General features: G+C 41.3%; 1 protein-coding gene across 1 annotated transcript in view; it reads right to left on the reverse strand.

The window, feature by feature from the left end:
• Window positions 1–6,951, reverse strand: part of FREM3 (FRAS1 related extracellular matrix 3) — a 93,692-nt gene extending 86,741 nt beyond the window's left edge. Inside the window, exon 1 of the mRNA XM_040331523.1 lies at window positions 1,863–6,951. Within this exon, the coding sequence (XP_040187457.1) occupies window positions 1,863–6,897 (5,035 nt within the window). The 5' untranslated portion in view covers window positions 6,898–6,951. The remainder of the gene's footprint in view (window positions 1–1,862) is intronic.
• Window positions 6,952–14,805: the final 7,854 nt, after the last annotated feature.

Consider the following 14,805-nt stretch of genomic DNA (forward strand, 5'->3'; position numbering starts at 1 on the left):
GAGTGTGATAGAAAATAATTGTTACATTGAATTACAACAACATACGCTCACCACTATGTAAACTCTACAACAACATATGCTCAAGACTATGTAAAATCTGTATAATATTTTACAACAGAATAAATGATACACAGAGTGCCGTATTCTATGGTAAGCTATAAAAAGGAGGTTGCCAGGAAAGAAATATGAAACATTTATTTATTTTTAACTTGAAGGGCATGTATCTTTTTTTAATCTATGTAACTATGAACTGCCATTGCTAACATCTTTTTGAAGAGGAATGCTCTGGGGCTGCTGCCATCCTGATCCTGGCGTTGCTAATTTGAGTCACTTCTAGGAACAAGCATGTTCATATTGGATGTGGAGACACATAATAAGCACATGCATGGGTTAGTGAATCTGCAAGTACTGAGAGACAGGTCAGAATGATAGCCCTGGAGCATACACCTTCAAATACAAGTACCCAATTTTCCTATTCTGAAAGATTACTATTAAAGGGGTTGTAAAGGTACAATTCCTAAATAGCTTCCTTTACCTTAGTGCAGTCCTCCCTCACTTACCTCATCCTTCCATTTTGCTTTTAAATGTCCTTATTTCTTCTGAGAAATCGTCACTTCCTGTTCTTCTGCCTGTAACTCCACACAGTAATGCAAGGCTTTCTCCCTGGTGTGGAGTGTCGTGCTCGCCCCCTCCCTTGAACTACAAGAGAGTCAGGACGCTCTCTACGTTGCAGATATAGAGAGGAGCTGTGTGTTAGTGGGCGTCCTGACTCTCCTGTAGTCCAAGGGAGGGGGCGAGCACGACACTCCACACCAGGGAGAAAGCCTTGCATTACTGTGTGGAGTTACAGACAGAAGAACAATAAGTGAGGATTTCTCAGAAGAAATAAGGACATTTAAAAGCAAAATGGAAGGATGAGGTAAGTGAAGGAGGACAGCACTACGGTAAAGAAAGCTATTTAGGAAAAAAAATTGTACCTTTACAACCCCTTTAAAGTTTTGGTTCACCCTAAAAAACAAGTTTCTACCATGAAATTCAGCATACTAGCGCGCGCTACAGTATGCCTTTATTTATTTATTTTGGGCTGCACTCACAGTTTAATCCCGTAGTTACGTTTCAGATTCCCCGCGGGGAATGGGCGTTCCTATGCAGAGGGAACATGATTGACGGCCGGCTATGGCGCGTCACGCTTCCCAAAAATAGCCGGAGTAGGACTCGGCTCTTCACGGCGCTATACGGCGCCTGCGCACAGACTAGGAGCTGACTGCGCAGGCGTCGTGAAGAGCCAAGTCCTATTTCGGCTATTTTTGGGAAGCGTGACGTGCCATAGCCGGCCGTCAATCATGTTCCCCTCTGCCTAGGAACGCCTACTCCCCGTGGGAAGTCTGAAACTTAACTAAGGGATTAAACTGTGAGTACGGCTCAAAAAAAAAAAAAAGCATACTGTAACTCGCGCTAGTATGCTGGATGGCATGGAAATTTTTTTTTTTTTTTTTTAGGGTGAACCCCCGCTTTAAGTTTAATAAAAAATAAATAAAATTGATTACCTGCCAGAGGTTAGTGTACTTTTCACATTCCTATGTGCCTAAACCAGTGTTTCTCAACTCCAGTCCTCAAGGCGGCCCAACAGGTCATGTTTTCAGGATTTCCCTCGGATGAAACGGCTGTTGTAATTACTAAGGCAGTGCAAACTAATGGAAAGCCTGAAAACATGACCTGTCGGTGCGCCTTGAGGACTGGAGTTGAGAAACACTGGCCTAAACTAACCTACCTAAACCAGAATGTAAAGATTGTTATTGCATCTGTATACTATAAAATTTGTATTGTACCTATGAACTCAGTTCCGAGTCAAATGATCTCACCTTGTGTGAATGTCCTCAATGAGTCATTGCCATGAGCCAAGTTGATAATAACACCATGTTTTGGCCCATCTGTGATTCGGTATTTGAGAAGTTTGTTGGAACTGTCACGATCTTCTGCTCTTAAGGATTTACTGGTTATTAGAAAACCATGATGGCCAGATGAAAGACTTCTTAAAGTTGAACCCCCTTTATTAACAACAATTTGAGGAATGCCATTATCTAGGGAGTTCATTTTAATCTTCATCATTTGAGGTTTTCGCGTTTCAAAGAAGGTGTCAGGAAATACATAAAACTCGGTGTGGGTTCCATCAGTGACAGTGAAAGAAAAGCTGTCTTCGGTTGTCTCACTACCATCATGCTTGTAACTGATGAGGTTTTCATTAAGGTCTTGTTTGGTGAATGTGGATATCTGACGACTGTTGTTGAGCAAAATGTGACCATGAACTGGTACTTGAGTGATGGTAAATCTCAACAAATGGTCAGGAGAGTCCAGGTCTTCTGCTGTGAGTTCAAAGGGAGTGATAAGCTTGTTCTCTCCCTCGTTGATTGTGAGGTCATGAATTGTAAGAACTGGCTTCTTATTGTCCACATCAGTTATTGAAACTCTAAAGGTACGGAAAACAGGATTGTAGCCATCTGTAACTTCGAATTCAAAGCTGTCCATCTTCATCTCATCTTCTGAAGTGTGAATGTAATAGATTTTATTTCCAGCTAGCTGGAGCTGAGTGAAAGAAGTGATTGGGACTCCAGGCTGATCTGTGCTCTCTAAGTGACCACGACTCGGTGCCCTTGTAATGCTAAATTTCAAGTTTTCATCTGGACTGTTGATGTCACTGGTACTCAGAAGGTCAGTGGTCAAGGTTACCTTTCCCCCCTCTTTTAGAGTGACTCCTTTGTTAATAACATCTGGAAAAGCAATGTCAATACTACCAATACTGATGTAAAAATATCTGTCAATGAATGGGTTGGTCCCATCTGTGATGTCAAACTTGATGAGATCACGGATACCTTCTTGGCCTAGGTGAGTGTACTGGATGAGTTCTTTGTCAATGTCATCCTGAGTAAAATTCATTCCTACGGTTATGTTACTCACAACTGAACCATCCAGGTCAAGTCGCTGCAACAGGCCTTGATTGGGGCCAAATTTAATGACAAATATGAGAGATTTATCATCTGAATCTAAATCAGTGGCTTTTAGAACCTTATTAGTAATTAACTTAGTTTCTCCGATTTCAACCTCTAAACCATCATTGATTGTCAGTCTTGGTGTCTCGTCATCTACAGGGATAACCATTACAAGGATTTTCTTTTCTACACTGTGTTCTCCGTCAGTTAGGAGAATGCTAAAACTGTCCTCCTTTGTCTCCGAGTCATCATGCTCATATACAATGCTGGAGCTCTCTTTAATATCCTCCAATGTGAAGTTAAGGACGGGAAATGAAGTTTGCTGCAATATTACTCTGCCATGTTGTGGGGGTTTGGTAATAATAAAGAGAAGCTCATCTGGAGGCTGATCTGCATCAGCAGCGTTGAGGATTGGAGTGTCAATAACCAGACTCATACCCTCCATAACAATAAACTCTCTGGTAAAGATTTCTGGTTTCTCATCATTTGTTGGTATGATCACAATTGAGAAGAAGAGACGTTCAGAGAAGCTGATGCCATCGGAACAGCGGAAGGTAAACCTATCCTCTACAGGTTCTACTTCCTGGTGGATACTTTGAACATAATATATATGTCCAAGACGAATATCTCTTATACTAAATGCACTGATTGGAGTTCCAGATCTGGATCTTTCAGAACCAGGGGCTGGTGAGATATTTTCTACATACCCTGATGTTGGCTGCACAATTATAGTGCACAATATTTCATCTTTTGGTGAATCAACATCTTCTGCATCTAGGTGATTGGGGGTAATCAGGTTTTTGCTACCTTCCAGTACAGAGAATTGTTCTCCTAATTTTACAATGGGGGATTCAGTGTCTACTGGCAGAATTGTCACGTGAACCTTAACACCATGTACTTTGTTGCCTCCAACAACCCACTCATCAGAAAGGTCTGATATAGTTAGGTTAAAGAAGTCTTGCTGCCTCTGAAGTCCTATCTCTCCTGAGGTATGTGCATACACAACGTCACCATTAAGGAGGTCCTGCTGAGTAAACCTTTCAGCGGGGAAACCACCGATTAATATTTCCCCTCTTTTGGGAGGTTCTTCTACAATAAATGTCAGCATTAAATCATCGGTATCGGGGTCAGTGCCTTGGATGACATTTGTGGTAATCTCTGTTTCTCCCCTCTCCAGAACTTCTAAGGAGGATCCTAAAAGTCCTCCAGGGAGCATGATAGTAGGTGCTTCATCATCTACTGGTTTAACATTAATCCGCATTGTTATGGGAACTTCATGTATGCCATCACTGACAACTAATGAACACGTGTCTCCTACTGATTCATCTCCACTGTGCACATAGGATAAATGGCCCTGCTGTATGTCAGATAAGCCAAACGACTCTCCTGGTGATAGAGAGTCACCGCGAAATCGCATATTACCATGCAAAGGTGCTTGAGATAATGTAAGCCTAATGTTTATAGTTTCTGTATCCTGGTCTGTTGCATCAAGTTCCTTTTTAGTAATGATAAAGAAACCTCTCTCTGAGACAGTAAATCCAGTGTTGGTTATCTCAGGTGGTTTGTTGTCTACAGGCTGTAAGAAGATAGTGAAAGTTCCTTGAACTGAATTTCCTGAAGCATCCTCTACAGTGAAATTAAACTGCAAAACTTTGGGGGCTATTCCAAGCTCTTTTTCTGGGGGTCTGTAGGAAATTTTATGGTGGTTGACCTGGGCTTGTGTGAAGGATGTGATTGGAACCTCCGGGAGGTCGCTAAGCACTATGTGGCCAGTCAGAAGAGGGTGATTGGGATCAGTGTCTCTCGGGTGACTGTGTATAGTGTACTTGAGGTTTCTGTCATCTGTATCCAAATCTGTGTAGCGTAGATTCTTTTTTTTTAAAGGGGTTAGTTCATATTCTTTAACGGTGATATGTAAAGTTGTCCCTTGGAATAGCTCTGGTGGAATGTCATCTATAGGCTCTATTCGTACAGTGAAAACCTGTTGTCCAGACTGGTTAGGTGGATCATTGTCATCCATTACCATGAACAGTATCTTATCTAATACAGTCTCAGTACTGTGTGGCCCTACATGTTTGTAATACAGTTTTCCATCCACAATATCTTGTTGGTACCACTGGCTTACCACTCTTTCATACACTGCTTCCTCTGGAAGGTATATCCAACCTTCTTCCTCAGCAGGTTCTTCCATCTGCCTAAGAACTATTTCGCAAAGTTGGCTGTGGGGCTCCTGCAGCACAAAAAGGATTGTGGAATCTTCTGAATCAATGTCTGTAGCACTGAGCATAAAAGGTGAAATAAGGGCTAAACTTTTTTCAGGTAGATTTAGCCCAGTGTTTGCATTGAGCACAGGGGGCTCATCATCAGTGGGAGATACAGTGATGGGATAGAGCAATTCCACACGATGCTTGCCATCGTCCATTCTTAGAATGAGATTATCACTGTACGTGTCACTGCCATCATGCTGGTAGATAACCACACCAGAGTGCAATTCTTGAGGTGAGAACGTAAAGCCATTGCTCCCACTGTCACTAGTAGAGCTCCCATGTGCCAGAACAAGCTGTCCATGTCTCAGCCCCCCCACCACACTCAGTTTTACCTCGTCTAGATTGTCCTCATCGCTGATGAGAAGATTGTTCAATCCAGAACCTGGTCCAGACAGAGGTCTCGACTGGCCCTCCAGAAGCCAAAGACCAGAATTCCGTGTTGCCAGGGGAGCCAAAGTGTTCATAGGCTTGACCACAATCATAAAGGCAAAGGTTTCTGAGGATGCACCCTCAGTATCAATCACCTGCATCTCTAGTTGAAGGATCCTCTCCAGCCAGGACTCACTGGGTGGGGGCTGGTAGGCAATCTTTAGCTCTGTTACATCTCTTTGGAAAAAGGAGGTGATGGGTAGGTTCTGATCATCTGTGCTCACCAGGTACCCAGACGTGTCTGGGTCTAGAGAATTTGTCAGGTTGAAGATGAGATCACCAGGGTCAGATTCCAGATCCTCAGCTGCCAACATCTCAGGGGTCAGGGCGGTAAGTACAAACTGGTCCACCTCCATCATAAGCATGGAAACAAAACTAGGATGTGGTTGGGTGTTCTCAACCCCCTCCTTAATCCTGACAGTCAGTTGGAAGTGCTCCTGTCTAGGAGAACCATTGCCACTTGTCAGTTCCACCAGCATGGGCAAGTAGTCTCTGTTGGGTGAATTGTGAGGGGCTGTGTGCTGGTAACGTAATCCTGAACTAGTAAAACTTTGACAGTCAATGCCCTGCTGGGAGGTGGAAGTCAAGTTGACAAGGTGCCCATACCTTGGCATCCCACCTGTGCCAAGGAGGGGGGTGATCTTGCAGGACTCCTTGGCAGGGTCATAGGTGAAAGCCAAGACTTTCTTGTCAATGGGGACACTGAGTCCATGCAGCTTTTCCACTACAAGTGGCAGATTGCGAGTGACTATCTCCAACTGCTGGAATATCACCTCCACCTCCAAGACAAAAGGGATGATGAGAGTCTCTGTAGGAGAGTCATATTTAAGCTGCAACCTTACTTTATCCCGGGGGGGACTGCGGGAGCCCAGATGGGTGTACTTCACTTCTCCAGGACCGAAATCACAAGGGAACCTCTTAGGGGACAACCAGCCGGGTCTCTGGGATAAAGGGTCATTGCCCAGCGTGGTCAGCACACACTTGTCTCCGGGCTGCACTTGGATGAGCAGGTCCTGTACGGGGTCCACGGTCACCGATCGCCCGAAGGGGACACGGATTCCTCGGTTGGCCACAATGATGTGATCGGCACTGAGGGTTCGGGAAGCCGGCTGTGCATGCACACAGGTCAGGAGAGTCAGGAATGCTTGGATCAAGCAGATGACAATCGGAGGTCCTCTGTACCCGCCTGGGGTCACCACGATCCGGCGGGCCATCCTATTGCCCTGTACGGGGCTGCGATGTCCCAGCAAAGCGAGGAGTACAATGACAGCGCTCTGTACAAGGAGATGCAGCAGGTGAGATCAGGACACACAACTGCGGAGAGATGAGTGCCGGGGGCATCGGGGGCTGTGCAGGTAGTAGTACAGCTGGGAGGGGCTGCCTGCAATCTATACACCCCCCCCCTAACCCCCCTTATAGTCCTCGCCCATCCAAAATGCACAGCCCTCCCCGACCTCTGGATCCTAGGAACTCCCAGCACAGCACAGATCCCACCATGTCATCTACTAAATGTTCTCTCTATATATAAAATTATATACATCTTATATTATAAATCTGGATCCTAGGAACTCCCAGCACAGCACAGATCCCATGTCATCTACTAAATGTACTCTCTATATAATCATATATACATCTTATATTATAAATCTGTATCTGGATCCTAGGATCTCCCAGCACAGTCCACATCCCACCATGTCATCCACTAAATGTTCTCTCTATATATAATATAATCATATATACATCTAATATAAATCTGTATCTGGATCATATAACTCCCAGCACAGCACAGATCCCGAAGTCATTTACTAAATGTTCTCTCTATATAATCCGATATACATCTAATATTATAAATCTGTATCTGGATCCTAGGAACTGCAGCACAGCACAGATCCCCATATGTCATCTACTAAATGTTCTCTCTATATATAATCATATATACATCTAATATTATAAATCTGGATCTGGATCCTAGGAACTGCAGCACAGCACAGATCCCCATATGTCATCTACTAAATGTTCTCTCTATATATAATCATATATACATCTAATATTATAAATCTGGATCTGGATCCTAGGAACTGCAGCACAGCACAGATCCCCATATGTCATCTACTAAATGTTCTCTCTATATATAATCATATATACATCTAATATTATAAATCTGGATCTGGATCCTAGGAACTCCCAGCACAGATCCCACCATGTCATCTACTAAATGTTCTCTCTATATAAACATACCTATATCTTATATTATGAATCTGTAACTTGATCCTAGGAACTCCCAGCACAGCATACATCCCCATATGTCATCCACTACATTTTCTAATCATAATCATATATACATATTATATTAATCTATATCTGGATCCTAGGAACTCCCAGTACAGCTCACATCCCAATATGTCATCTACTAAATGTCCTCCAGATATACATACATCTTATATTATAAATCTGTATCTGGATCCTAGGATCTCCCAGCACAACTCACATCCCCATATGTCATCTACTAAATGTACTCTACATAATCATACATACATCTCTTATTATAAACTGTCACTGAATTCTAAAGGAACTCCCAGCACAGCCCACAACCCAATATGAATATGTCATCTGCTAAATGATCTCTTCAGCTCAAACACATATGCCTGTGCATGTGTATACAGTATATACTGCCGGTGTCAGTAGAGCAGTGGATGATGTCATTAGGGCAGAGTTTTGTGTCAGTGGGGCAGTGGACAGTGTCATTAGTTTTTATTTTTACTATTTTATTTTTTATAATTTTTTACAATTAAATTATTTTTTTAATATTTTTTTTAATTATTATTATTTATACATTTTTTTTTCTTTTTTTTGTCATTTTTTTTAGGAGCCCCAATATGTCAGTATGGCATAGTTTGGTATCCATGGGGCAATGGATGGTGTCAGTAGTTTTAATTTTTACAATTTTTTTTGTATTTTTTTTTTACAATTACATTTTTTTATTATTATTTAAAAAAAATATATATATTATTATTTATAATTTTTATTTTTATTTTCATTTTTTTTGGGTGAAATATCATTGGTCTAAACAGGGGGCATCTGCAGCATACAAGGTGATTAGGGTGTGCCCAGGCACACCTGGCACACCCTGTGCGCACGCCTATGGATCTCTTCATAATTATATATACACTCACCAGCCACTTTATTAGGTACACCCTGCTAGTACCGGGTTGGACCCCCTTTTGTCTTCAGAACTACCCTAATTCTCCATGGCATAGGTGTTGGAAACATTCTACAGATTTTGGTCCATAGTGACATGATAGCATCACGCAGTTGCTGCAGATTTGTCGGCTGCACATCCATGATGCAAATCTCCCATTCCACCACATCCCAAAGGTGCTCTATTGGATTGAGATCTTGTGACTGTGGAGGCCATTGGAGTACAGTGCTGGAAGTAGCCATCAGAAGATGTATACACTGTAGTCATAAAGATTGCTGGACTAACCCTGCATGGTTAGTACAGCAGCTCTGACTGGAGCTTACAACATTTTCTGCAATCTAGGAACTCTCCCTAGCACAGCCCAGATCCTAACCTGTCATCTACAAAATGTTCTCTACAAAATCATACACACATCTCGTATTATAAAACATGTATCTGGATAACTACCAACACAGCCCATGTCCCACTATGCAATAGAAATTAGATCTATAGTACCCATGCTCAAATCCAAGTCGTTTATACATACAGAGCCTTGAAAAAGTATTCATACCCCTTGACATTTTCCACATTTTGTCATGTTACAACCAAAAACTTATTTTTCTTTTTTTTTTTGTGATAGACCAACACAAATTGCACATAATTGTGAAGTGGAAGAAAAATTATAAATGGTTTTCATTTTTTTTAAACAAATAAATATGTGAAAAGTGTGGTGTGCATTTGTATTCAGCCCCCTTACTCTGATACCCCTAACTAAAATCTAGTGGAACCAATTGCCTTCAGAAATCACCTATTTAGTAAATAGAGTCCACCTGTGTGTAATTTAATATCAGTATAAATACAGCTGTTCTGTGAAGCCCTCAGAGGTTTGTTAGAGAACCTTAGTGAAAAAACAGCATCATGAAGGCCAATGAACACACCAGACAGGTCAGCGATAAAGTTGTAGAGAAGTGTAAAGCTAGGTTAGGCGATAAAAAATATCCCAAGCTTTGAACATCTCACAGAGCACTGTTCAATCCATCCTCCGAATATGGGAAAGAGTATGGCACAACTGCAAACCTACCAAGACATGGACATCCACCTAAACTGACAGGTGGGGCAAGAATAGCATTAATCAGAGAAGCAGCCAAGAGGTCCATGGTAACTCTGGAGGAGCTGCTGAGATCCACAGCTGAGGTGGGATAATCTGTCCACAGGACAACTATTAGTCGTGCATTCCACAAATCTGGCCTTTATGGAAGAGTGGCAAGAAGAGATCCATTGTTAAAAGAATACCATAAGAAGTCTGTTTGCATTTCATAAGAAGCCATGTGAGGGACTCAGCAAACATGTGGAAGAAGGTGCTCTGGTCAGATGAGACCAAAATTGAACTTTTTGGCCTAAAAGCAAAACGCTAAGTGTGGCGGAAATTCAACACTGCACATCACCCTGAAAACACCATCCCCACTGTGAAACATGGTGGTGGCAGCATCATGTTGCGGGGATTATTTTCTTCAGCAGGGACAGGGAAGCTGGTCAGAGTTGATGGAAAGGTGGATGGAGCCAAATACAGGGCAATCTTAGAAAAAAGACTTGAGACTGGGGAGGAGGTTCACCTACTAGCAGGACAACTACCCTAAACATACAGTCAGAGCTACAATGGGATGGCTTATATCAAAGCATATTCATGTGTAAAGTCTCATACACACGATCGGACCTCCATCAGACTTTTCCGTGGATTTTTGTCTCAAGCCTCGTACACACGACCGAGGAACTCGACGGGCGAAACACTTAGGCCCCGTACACACGACCGAGGAACTCGACGTGCCAAACACATCGAGTTCCTCGTCGAGTTCAGTGTGGAAGCCGCCGAGGAACTCGGCAGGCCGACTTTTGCCATTGAACAACAAGGAAATAGAGAACATGTTCTCTATTTCCTCGCCGAGGTCCTCGTCGGCTTCCTCGGCCGAAAGTGTACACACGGCCGGGTTTCTTGGCAGAATTCAGCTCTGAACCGAGTTTCTGGCTGAATTCTGCCGAGACACTCGGTCGTGTGTACGGGGCCATAGTTTTCCTCGTTGAGTTCCTTGTTGGGCTGTCGAGGAACTCGACAAGGCAAGTTTCTCCATTCCCGTCAAGGAAAAAGAAGACATGCTCTCTTTTTGGCTCGACGGGATCCTCGACAGTTTCTTTGTCGAAAAATGTACACACGACCAGTTTCCTCGGCAAAAAAAAATCCCAGCAAGTTTCTTGCTGTTTTTTTTGTGTACGAGGCCTCAAGGGGCTTTGGCCGTGAACTTCGTATGCATACAGGCCCGGATTTACTCCCTTTTTCCGCCCCAAGGCCGAGTCCTTCAATGCCGCCCCCCCCCACACAGACACACACACCATCACATAGGGGGCCTTCATCCAGACCGGCCCAGGGCACAACACATCAGGGCACAGTGCACATCAGGGCACGGTACAGAGCTCAGCACATCAGGGCACAGCACATCAGGGCACAGCACATCAGGGTACAGCACATCAGGGTACAGGGCACAGCACATCAGGGTACAGAGCCCAGCACATCAGGGCACAACACGTACAGGGCACATCACATCAGGTTACAGGGCACAGCACATCAGGGCACGGGGCACATCAGAGCACGGGGCACATCAGAGCACATCAGGGGACATAGCACATCAGGGCACATAGCACATTAGGGCACGGGGCACATAGCACATCAGGACACGGGGCACATAGTACATCAGGGCACATGGCACACCAGGGCACATGGCACATCAGGGGGCACATCATTTACCAGCCAGCATGCAGAGTAGCGCAAGAAGCGTGTGTAATAAGTTCTCTTTCATGTCACTCTGCTCCCCGGCAGCCTCTTCTATCTTCTTGTCCATCCCAGTTGATGTCACAAGCAAATGGGTATGAGCGAGAAGAGAGGAGGGGCCGCTGAGGAGCAAAGTGACATGAAAGAGAACTTATTACACACGCTTCCTGCATGCTGGCTAAATCTCGATCTACTCGTCAGGCGCCAGCTGTCGGCGATTGACGTGTAGATCGCAGCAGACCGCTGATGCAGATTAGGCGGCCGCTGTAACCGGCCCACTGAGCCCATCGGCCCACTGGGAAACTCCCGGTAGTCCCGATGGCAAGTCCATCCCTGCCCCCTGTTGCTGCGGCACCGGCGCCGCCCCTGCACCCACTGCCGCCCCGAGGCCTGGCCTTGGTGGCCTTGTCTGGAATCCGGCCCTGTATGCATACACACGGCAGAACATTTTCAGCCAACATTCACCAAATCACGTGGTTTTTCAGCTTTTTACCGCCACCCTTTGGGCAACTTCTGTTATTGTTGTCTGATGTTTATCATTCTAAGCATGCATGTTTGTACTTTGGCTTTTAGTCCGATGGACTTGTGTACACACGATCGGATGATCTGACTTAACACATTTGTTGTCGAAAAGTTTGAGAGCATGTCCGATGAAGCATGCAGACGGTCGGATTGTCCGATAAAACACGTCCATCGGACCGTTGTTGGAAAGTCCAATCGTGTGTATGGGCCTTTAGAATGACCCAGTCAAAGTCCAGATCTAATTTGGAGCTTAAGCTATTTTAGAAAGAAGAATGGGCAAAAATTTCACTCCGTAAAGCTGGTAGAGACATCCCCAAAAAGACTTGCAGCTGTAATTGCAGTGAAAGGGGGTTCTTCAAAGTATTGACTCAGGGGGCTGAATACAAATGCACATACTTTTCAGATATTTATTTGTAAAAAAAATTGAAAGTCATTTATCATTTTCCTTCCATTTCACAATTATGTTCCACTTTGTGTTGGTCTATCCCATAAAATTTTCAAGGCACTGTTGGGGCCACTCTGCTCAATTCCATTGCACAGAGCAGGTAAGTATAAACCTGTTTGTTATTTTTTTTTAAATACACTTACAACCACTTAAAGTGATTGTAAACGATCACCTTGTAAAACAATCAATTTAGTTTAAAATAGAATTGAAAGGCAAAACATTTGTGTATAAATATATATTAAAAAAAATCAATACCTTTTTTCCCTTTTTATAATGACATTCCCTCTGTTCTCAGCTGCATAAGAGCTGGGGGAACTGACCACAGTGTGTGTCAGTTTTTTTTATAGTAAAGCAGAGGTGATCACATACTTTAAAGCGGGAGTTCACCCATTTATTAAAACATTTTTTTCCCCTTAGATTCCTGCTCGTTCGGTCTAGGGGAATCGGCTATTTGTTTTAAAATATGAGCAGTAGACATGTGCAATTCGTTCTGTTTCTAATTCGTTTTTTTACGAAAATTCAGAAATTCGTGAATTACGAATTTTCGTATTTACGAATTTTTTATTTACGAATTTTCGGACTTCCGAAAATTTTGAATTCACGAATTTTCGTATTTCCGAAAATTCGAATTTACGAATTTTCGTATTTCCGTTTTTTTTTACGAATTTCGGAAATTCGGATTTTCGGAAATTCGTAAATCCGAAAATATTTCGGATTTTAGAATTTTCGAAATTCCGAATTTTTCAATTTTCGAATTTTCGAATTTTTCAATTTTCGAATTTTTCCAATTCCGAATTTTTCAATTTTCGAATTTTTCAATTTTCGAATTTTCGAATTTTTAAATTTTTGAATTTTTCCAATTCCGAATTTTTCAATTTTCGAATTTTTAAATTTTCGAATTTTTCAATTTTCAATTTTCGAATTTTTCAATTTTTCCAATTTCGAATTTTTCCAATTTCGAATTGTTCAATTTTCGAATTTTTCAATTTTAGAATTTTTCCAATTTCGAATTTTTCAATTTTCGAATTTTTCAAGTTTCGAATTTTTCAAATTTCGAATTTTTCAATTTCCGAATTTCGAATTTTCGAAATTTCGTATTTCCGAAAAATTCGAAATTCGAAAATTGAAAAATGCGAAAATTGAAAAATTTAAAATTTTTCGAACTTCAATTTTTTCAATTTTCGAACTTCGATTTTTTCAATTTTTTTTTAATTTTCGAATTTTCGAGATTCGTAAATACGAAAATTCGAAATTTGAAAAATTCGAAATTTGAAAATTGAAAAAATCGAAGTTCGAAATTCGAAAATTGAAAAATTCGAAAATCGAAATTTCGAAAATTGAAAAAATCGAAGATCGAAATTTCGAAAATTGAAAAAATCGAAAATCGAAATTTCGAAAATTGAAAAATTCGAAATTCGAAATTTCGAAAATTGAAAAATTCGAAATTTCGAAAATTGAAAAATTCGAAATGCCAAAAATCGAAATTTCGAAAATTGAAAAATTCGAAAATCGAAATTTCGAAAATTGAAAAATTCGAAATTCAAAAATTCGAAATTTGAAAATGGAAAAATTCGAAATTCGAAATTTCGAAAATTGAAAAATTCGAAATGTCAAAAATCGAAATTTCGAAAATTGAAAAATTCGAAAATCGAAATTTCGAAAATTTAAAAATTAGAAATTTCGAAAATTGGAAAATTCGAAATTCGAAAACTGAAAAATTAGAAAATTCGAAAACTGAAAAATTAGAAATACGAAATTACGAAAATACGAAATTTCGAAAATACAAAATTTCGAAAATACAAAATTTCGAAATTACGAAAATTGAAAAAATTCGAAATTTTAAAATGGAAAAATTTGAAAATTCGTAAATTTCCGAAAATTCTTTTTTCGTTTCATTAGTTTTTTTCGTTTCATTAGTTTTTTCCGTTTTTTTGCTTTTTCGGAAATCCGAAAATTTCCCGAATTTACGAATTTACGAAAAAAGCAAAAAAACGAAAAAAATTTTTTTTTCAAAATTTACGAATTCCCGAAAAAAAAAAAAAAAACGAATGAAACAAAAACGGAAAAAAATAATTTTTCGAATTTCCCGAATTTACGAAAAAAAAAAAAAAAATGAAAATAACATAAACGAAAAAAACGAATTTTTTGGCAGTGCA

This window comes from Rana temporaria, chromosome 1, assembly GCF_905171775.1.
Source record: "Rana temporaria chromosome 1, aRanTem1.1, whole genome shotgun sequence".
Taxonomy (NCBI): Eukaryota; Metazoa; Chordata; class Amphibia; order Anura; family Ranidae; genus Rana; species Rana temporaria.